The following is a 7,642-nucleotide window of genomic DNA, read 5'->3' as shown; positions in this document are numbered from 1 at the left end:
AAAACATATCCACACAACTGTATTTGTTTTCTTTATCTTCAAGAACATAGACTGGAGCCTTTATGCTTCTGTTTTCCCCGATTCCCTGGCGGGGATGGTGATGTTGAAGTCTCAGTAGACTCAACAAGTTTTCTCCTCATGATGGCGCCATTTGCTCAGGTTACTGAGCCGAATCTTTACCTGCTTTTCAAGGCCTAAAATTAGTAATCAGCTCCTGTTCACATATGTGAGCTTTAAGTTGTGCTCTTCGCAGGAATCAGGTCCCATGAAAAGAATTTGTGGATAGGCCCCCTCTGGCAGTGACTGGCTCTGTTCGTCATATTGCGTCAGCCTAAACAAAGTGCTGACGTGAATCTCTCTCCTGATGGGCAAACTCTTCAATTGGTCGTGAAGCTATATGATTCAGTGCTATACGTTGTTGAAAAATAAATAAATAAATAAAAGATGCTGATCTCATGTAGGTGAATATTATCAGCCCCCAATACAGGTCGATTACATCAGTCATGTTTGAAGTCTTCACAATTTACATGAAGTTTAATAAATCCGTCACATTCACTTGGATATCTGAGGTTTTAATGACAAGTTCAACTGATTAAAGTTTCAACCCGTTTAACTATAGAATTAGCAAACATATAGCTGAGAAGAAATAAACATTTGTGAGGTTTGACCTCTTGTTAAAATCCTGGAAATTAGACGGGGAATAAGGCCCCGCGCATGCGTTTTGGTTAATTGACAGTCATACAACAGTGTTTGCAAGCCTTTTTTCTGGTTTTTCGTTATAACATATCAAGCAGCTCATTTAAACATAGACACAATTTTTTGAACAGCGATGGAAAAATGGCTGAATCGTCTATAAACCCACGTAGGCTGATATCTCTCAGAACCGACATCCTATGCGTCACCAGCCCAGTATTCAGATCAGATTACGCTTCTCGTTAATTTCAACAATCTAACGGTAGGTCGAGACCTTAGTGTCATTATTGCACGACCATAAAAGCCATCTCCTCGTTATCCAACGTGCAGTTATTGGAAATTATTAGAAAAACAATGACTGTAAAGTCTGGAAGCTGCAATTTGAGACATTTGATTCAGCACCGGACAGCTCCCCCGGCTCTGCAGAGGCCTTGAACTTGGCCAGAGGAAGTCACAACCACTTCCATCAAAAAACCCACCCAGTCACATGAAACCAGTTGCAGCCACAGCACGGACGGCCATTTCAAACCTCAGTTATGATCATCAAAGTATAATTAAACCAACTGATGACATGATAAAAAAAAGAGGTAATGAAAAATGGGTGCAAGTGGTCATCACAAGGCAAGCTCGTGAATTCACGCATTCAATAAATAAATAAATAAACAAAATAAAAAAAAGAAAGAAAGAAAAAAGAAAGAAAGAAAGAAAGTTTAGGAGTAAACTTAAATCTTGGGGGGTGAGAGGGGTGAGGGTGAGTCTGGCGGATGCGTCGATGAGGAAGGAACTGTACTATTATATTCCGGGAGGAAGACTTGATGACGTCTATAGCATCCTTAATGTGACTTGGTGGAGGGAGGAGGGAAAGAGGAGGAGGGGATGGGGGGCAAGGCTTACGATCCACGGATAAAAATCCAAGGCAATCACAGCACAGGACAAAAGTTTGGAGCAACGATATGTAGACGAACACACAGTGCACTTTTCTGTCGAGCTTTTCTTTGCCCCCCGCGACTGGTTGAGTCCTCTTAATTGTGTCTAAAAGTGAGATAGGCTGTACTGAGGGGAACATAAGGAGACGACGGAGGCGCTTCAGCCAGGAAAGAAGTGCCGTGAGAAAGATACCGTCTCTCTCTCACACACAGCACCACCACCTCAGCCGCACCCGGATCACGTCCTACAGCACAGCGCTCTCCCTGTTTCCTGCTATAGGTATGTTCTAAACCTGCGGAATACCTTAAAACCCGGACATTTCAATGCAAAAAGAGACAGATAAAGTAACGGAAATTATTATTTTCTGAACTGTGAGGAGATCTGCCATTTTAAACATTACTTTGGCACTGCATGAAGAGGATTCGCAATACCATAGTTGAACTTTTATTAGACTAAATAGGATGGAAAAAAGAAAAAAAAATGATAAAAGCCAAGGGATGTGTTGTTAGGATATTTTTCAGTTCAGCTCTTTAGTTTACAGAGAAGAAGTAGCTTGTAAATTTAATAAAACCAATGACTATCTTGTTGATGCTGTTCAGAGACAAACTTGTTTAATGGTAGTCTGTTTTTCATTCCGACAGCATGGCCAGTTCGAGTAAAGCGACTCTAATCTTGCTCATCTACGGAATCTTAATGCACTACAGTGTCTTCTGCACACCTATCGGACTAAGTTACCCTAAGATTAGGTAAGTTTATACTTTATATGTCTTTAATAAGGCAGTTTTTGCTAATGGTATATTGCACATGCTTAATAAAACTAACAACTAGTTATTTTAACTGCAATTCCATTTATCATAAAGTGATTCGGACACTTCCAACAAACAATAGCGCGTCACGCACAAACTATGCGCACAGTTTGGAGTGACAGAACTGCAAAGCTAAGAAGGAGGATATACGGTCATTTCAACATATACAAACGCAAGTGTTGCTTGGAAAATTGTTATGGAAATTACACAAAGGTATCAGTCCGGTGGGACGGTTCACAGAACTCTCCTTATTAAAAATGAGAGTGCAGTCAAAGCAGTGGATAACCTGCGGGATGACGGTAGACTGGCGTCACCGAGGAGAGGCGAGGCAAAACGAATAGGAAAGCTCTATCTATTTAAGACTTTTTTCTTCTGTGAAAAGCATATCCGGAATTTGGGCGTGGTTCTTATTGATTAAAAAAACAAAGAAAAAAATCATATCTATTTTAAGCGATCTTTTGATCATTTTTGTGACTCCACGCCTACACGAAACGTGATCATTTTCACACCCTTTGTTTCGATTTTTTAAATAATTAATGAGGCTGTAGCCTGTGTTCAGATTACCAGCAGCAAGTTGGAATTATATTTTCCTCGAAAGAAAAAAATGCATTTAAATTATTAAAACACGAATAAATAAACCTGAGCATATTTAATACATTTAAGCCATTATTTATAGTAAAATTTAAATTATTCCCTGCTTTATAAAATAAAATAAAATAAAAAAAAAACCCTGCAATTTTTATTCTTTTTCCTATACAGACGCATTTCACCTCCTGCTGATTTTAGAAGCACATATTTGGCATTCTTTCACTTCTGCGTCCCACTTTGTGCAAATCTCAGATTTGTGGTGACTGTTCTTGCCTTCGCAGACTTGAAAACGACGCCTTCGACGAGGATGGGAATTCTCTGTCCGACATGGGGTTTGATGGCGACCAGATTGCTATACGAAGCCCACCATCCTTAAACGATGACGCTTACACTCTATACTACCCACCAGAGAAGAGGTAAATGAGCTGTCAGATCGGAGCCAAAAGCCTAGAGCTGGTTAATAAGATTTTCTTTTTGTGTTGCGATAATGTTTGCTGGCTTTTGTTTCCCTCTCAGAGTCCCTCATGTTATTTGTCCTGTGCTATTTTCATACCCAGTAGCCTAAAATGTGTTCATAGTTCATATTAAGATGTATTAGAAAAGGTGTGCGGATAGAAAGCATAGTCTGCTCAGACTCCATCAGGCTGCGCTTTATTCGCACCTGTGTGAAACTGGACCTGCGGATGGGTGGGGACATCTTAGGCTACTTTGGATCATTTTGTTTGCGCTCATTTTTCTTTTTTTTTTTTTTTTCTTTTTTAATTCACTGATGATGTATGTGTTTTGGCGTTTTATCATCTCAGATCAGAAAGGCATGCTGAGGAAGAATTAGGTAGAGCCTTGAGGGAGATCCTGGGTCAGTTAACAGCGAGACATTATCTGCATTCTCTGATGACTGTTCGTGCAGGGTAAGGGCATTTCTCTTTAGCTGCACTCCTCTTTTTTATGTTCCTGCGCCGCATAACTTTAAGCTGCTATCACTGTCTGTCATTTTATGTGCGTGTTTATTATATTTTTTTGTATAGACATTTTCATTGCATTTGTTTCTTAGTTCAGTTTTTTTTTCGTTGTTGTGGCGTGGATCTGCGTTCATTAGTAGGACTGAGGGTCAGGATTCAGAGCTTAAAACCCACTGCGACTGATGCGTGATTCAACCATTAATTAATGAATTAAGTGTTTGCCTAAGCACTAATGAAAACTCATGCGTCAGAAAATCTACTGGGCTGTAAATGAATAATTTATAACTTTTCTTAAATGCGCAAATAGGTTTCTTTTATTCTGTCTAGGTTGTCGCCCTTTGTTGTCGAAAAAAAAGGATGAAAGGCCCATAAATACATTATTTATGATTAAAAGACACTTTGTAATACGAAGAAATTACTGTCAAAGGTGATGTCACGTAAAAAATATTAGATATCTGTCAAGAAGTCGGAAGTTTGACTAACATTATGGTTCTCTTCCTGACTTGTTTTTCAGTGAAGACAACAGCATGGAGGACGAATCAGAGCCCTTATCCAAAAGACATTCAGATGGGATCTTCACTGACAGCTACAGTCGCTATAGAAAGCAGATGGCCGTGCAGAAATACCTGGCAGCGGTTCTGGGTAGAAGGTACAGACAGAGAGTTAGGAACAAAGGACGCCGACTTGCCTATTTGTAGCGTTGTAAAAGCGCCCAAACTGCCCTCCTGTGTAAATACATCCAGTCGTTAAATCAAAGTCATTCAGATATATCTGACCAACCAGTGGATTGCTCCTGTGTTCTTTCAACATGTATTTATGTATGAAGTAAAGCCATTAAAATGAATATTTTAATAATAATATTGTTTTTTTTTCTTTTTGTACAAAAGCACTTGATACCGCACAGTTATACTTTGTGGACCAATATTTTATTTTCATGTTGAGATGTTGAAAACAAAACAAAATGGAAAAAAAAAAAAATCAGAAAAAAAGATAGATGTGCACCTTCAACATTATGCGCTTGAAATCTTTAAAGGTCATCTACATATGCAGAAAATAAATAGATTTTAAAAGACAATCAAAGTATTGAATGTTATACTTATTTTTGTAACCAACGTTCTATTTTTTTAGTCTTTGTTTTCCAAACAGGCCCAAAGAAGCAGTGAGCATGCTATGTGAGGCGTATCCGGCTTATCCTGAATGATAGATGTGGCCCTTGTCCACCCCTCTCCAAAGCTCTCTTTAATGGGAGCCCTGTGGGTTTGTGTAGCTTGCTGCCCCTTTAGGGGGGAGGGAGGGGGGAGTCGGATGTTTTTTTTCATTTTTTTTTCTTTTTTGTTTTGTTTTGGATAGCCTCTCACTTGATAAATAGATGAACGACTTACACAGTCATTCATGTAACTGGTGGTAAAACATAACATTTCATTCATCCTGAAATTGAATTGCAGGCTTTGTCAAGGAGATTTATTGCCTTTATTACTAAAATTGCTAACATTATGTGGAAAACACTGCTTGCTCAGTTGCCTCAAAGTTATCTACAGTAAAGTAAAGAGTTAAGTCATGCTCAACAGGACTGTACAAAGAAGGTTTCATGTGCATACAGGATGATGTACAGGATTGAAATGACCTAATGCACACATTTATCTCAATGTTGTCAGTCACCAGAACTTTTTTGGAGGAATGTGCTTCAGCTGTTGACTGTATTTGGCAGCATTCCAAATATTCAGAGAAGACAAGTACAAAGCAGGGAGTGAAGCAAAAAGGTAGCATCACAGTAACAGTTGAGGGTATTTAACGTATATATGGTGCATGTTAAAACTGACACCTTGCTAATTTTTGCTTAGAAACTGCATGCCATTGTGCTTCTTTTGCTATGTGTGAGGTGGGCTGTGCCAAACCTGTTTCAGCACCACTCCCCCTCAGATGCTTTGTGACAGAAAGGTGAACAAGGAGGGCTAGAGGTGGTAGAAACTGGTACTGCACTGACTTGTTGAATTTTTTGCCTCCCCTGCTGCTGTCATTGTGGATATTTTTGGACAAGACACTGGACCCCTTTTTGCTGACTGTATTTTGTCCTGGTACTAGTTGTTTAAATTCTTTTCTGTCTAAATGGCCATGCTTAGTTGTTGATTTGATAGTGCTGTGATTTACCTGTTAAGACAAAGCTGAACTGTGTTGGATGTCTAACTGGTTTATGTGCAGTGAGGATGCGAGATAGAGGATGAGAAGAGTGTTAGGTGAGTTACAGAGACATATACATGGGAACGAGGAGAGAGCAGGAGAGGTAGAGCGTGAATAAGGAGGGAAGAAAAGCAGGCTGTTACATAAGAGAACAGGTTACAGCACCCATGAGCCAGAGAAGAAGTGTTGCATGTCGATATGGAGACAAAAAAAGAGGCTGGAGGACATCAGCGTCGCCTCGGCTCCACAGTGAAATCAGGGTCAATGAGTCTGATAAGAAGAATATCAGATGTTGAATTCCCCTCACTGAGGTTTAAGCAGGAGGATGTGAGAGAAGCTGGATGAGGCCACTCTGAGTTTCACTCTTACACTAGAACAGAGGTGAATGAAATTCAGCAGAGGGATTTTCCCTCTGACTTTTTATTAAAGTGATATCCTATGTATTTATTCTACATTATGCAAATGCGGCTTTATGCACCCCCTGCTATACAATTGGCAGCCTGTGTTTTTCCATGAAAACTATCAATACGCTCCTTCTTCAATTTGGCTTTATCCCACAGGCTTTGTGTGAATGTGTGGATGTACCTGTTTGCATCTTGTGTGAGAATGCTTAATGTTTGTGTGAGTGGATGAGTAACTGAATGTGTACGTTGAAGTGGAAACAGCTTTCGGCTTTGGTGCCTTGCTTTGACGTGAGAAATAAAAAAAAAAGAAAATAAAGATAAAAAAAAAAAAGAAAAAAATCGCCACAAGTGACAGATGGCAATTTTGGTGGCCCTACAATGCTGCAGTCCATTAGCTTACATTGAAACTTCCTTTTATTCTGTTTAATTGCTCAGCTTAGTCTGCCCCGAGAGTAGTAGAATTAGGCTTTCTTTTAAAGCATGGCCGGTAATTTAATGAGAAAAAAAAAAAAGTAGATGAAAATAGAATGTATATGTTGGTGGAGCAGGCAATATGTGTGTGTGTGTGCATGAGTTCGGGGTGTTCAGTGTCTGTGAGAGTTGTGAACAATGACCAGTGTTTGTTATTGTTGATTATGAGGTGATGTTGATTTTTTTTATATTGGTCAGTAATTTATTAATCAAAAATAGCCCCTATATATTATTTCTATCTGTGCATCACTATCTACAATTAAAGGGTTTTAAAGCATAACAGAGATATTGTTCAGATCATAGAAATTGCCTGTTGTTGATAGTTCTGAAAGCGCCGAACGCCTTACTTCAATGTGTATTCTCTTATCTATCTGAAAACAATGTGTTTTAAAAGTGAACCTTAGTACAAGTGGCATCGTTATACACACAGGAGTCCTTATATGGGGTTTTACGTTTCTCAATGTCATGAAAGTGTTGTAAGATTTGTATGAATAAATTTTTGTAAACAACAAAATTTTCTAATCAATGTCTAATCTTTGATATACATCATTACTAAGCGGATACATGGAGCAGAGAAAGTGGAGCAAACACACGCAAACACTGAATAGGCCTATTC

At 39.1% G+C, this 7,642-nt stretch overlaps 1 protein-coding gene across 2 annotated transcripts; it reads left to right on the top strand.

The window, feature by feature from the left end:
• The first annotated feature begins 1,617 nt into the window (after positions 1-1,617).
• adcyap1b (adenylate cyclase activating polypeptide 1b) lies at positions 1,618-7,054 on the top strand. Of its 2 annotated transcripts, XM_041993368.1 has the most exons (5): positions 1,618-1,899; positions 2,262-2,366; positions 3,296-3,430; positions 3,818-3,922; positions 4,488-7,054. In XM_041993368.1, exons 2-5 carry the CDS (start codon positions 2,263-2,265, stop codon positions 4,669-4,671), a joined length of 528 nt encoding a protein of 175 aa, XP_041849302.1. In that variant the 5' UTR covers positions 1,618-1,899; position 2,262; the 3' UTR covers positions 4,672-7,054. The 2 variants fall into 2 exon arrangements, with proteins under 2 accessions (XP_041849302.1, XP_041849303.1); XM_041993369.1 differs by lacking the exon at positions 3,818-3,922 and having other exon boundaries at positions 1,619-1,899.
• The last annotated feature ends 588 nt before the right edge of the window (positions 7,055-7,642 follow it).

The sequence above is a fragment of the Melanotaenia boesemani genome, chromosome 8 (assembly GCF_017639745.1).
Source record: "Melanotaenia boesemani isolate fMelBoe1 chromosome 8, fMelBoe1.pri, whole genome shotgun sequence".
Taxonomy (NCBI): domain Eukaryota; kingdom Metazoa; phylum Chordata; class Actinopteri; order Atheriniformes; family Melanotaeniidae; genus Melanotaenia; species Melanotaenia boesemani.
This window is presented reverse-complemented; position numbering and strand designations above follow the sequence as displayed.

Bases quoted from the DNA above. Each gene is read 5' to 3' on its own strand.
- adcyap1b (XM_041993368.1), top strand. From the start codon at position 2,263: ATGGCCAGTTCGAGTAAAGCGACTCTAATCTTGCTCATCTACGGAATC. The intron at 2,367-3,295 runs GTAAGTTTATAC...TTGCCTTCGCAG, and splicing joins CTAAGTTACCCTAAGATTAG to ACTTGAAAACGACGCCTTCG. The intron at 3,923-4,487 runs GTAAGGGCATTT...CTTGTTTTTCAG, and splicing joins CTGATGACTGTTCGTGCAGG to TGAAGACAACAGCATGGAGG.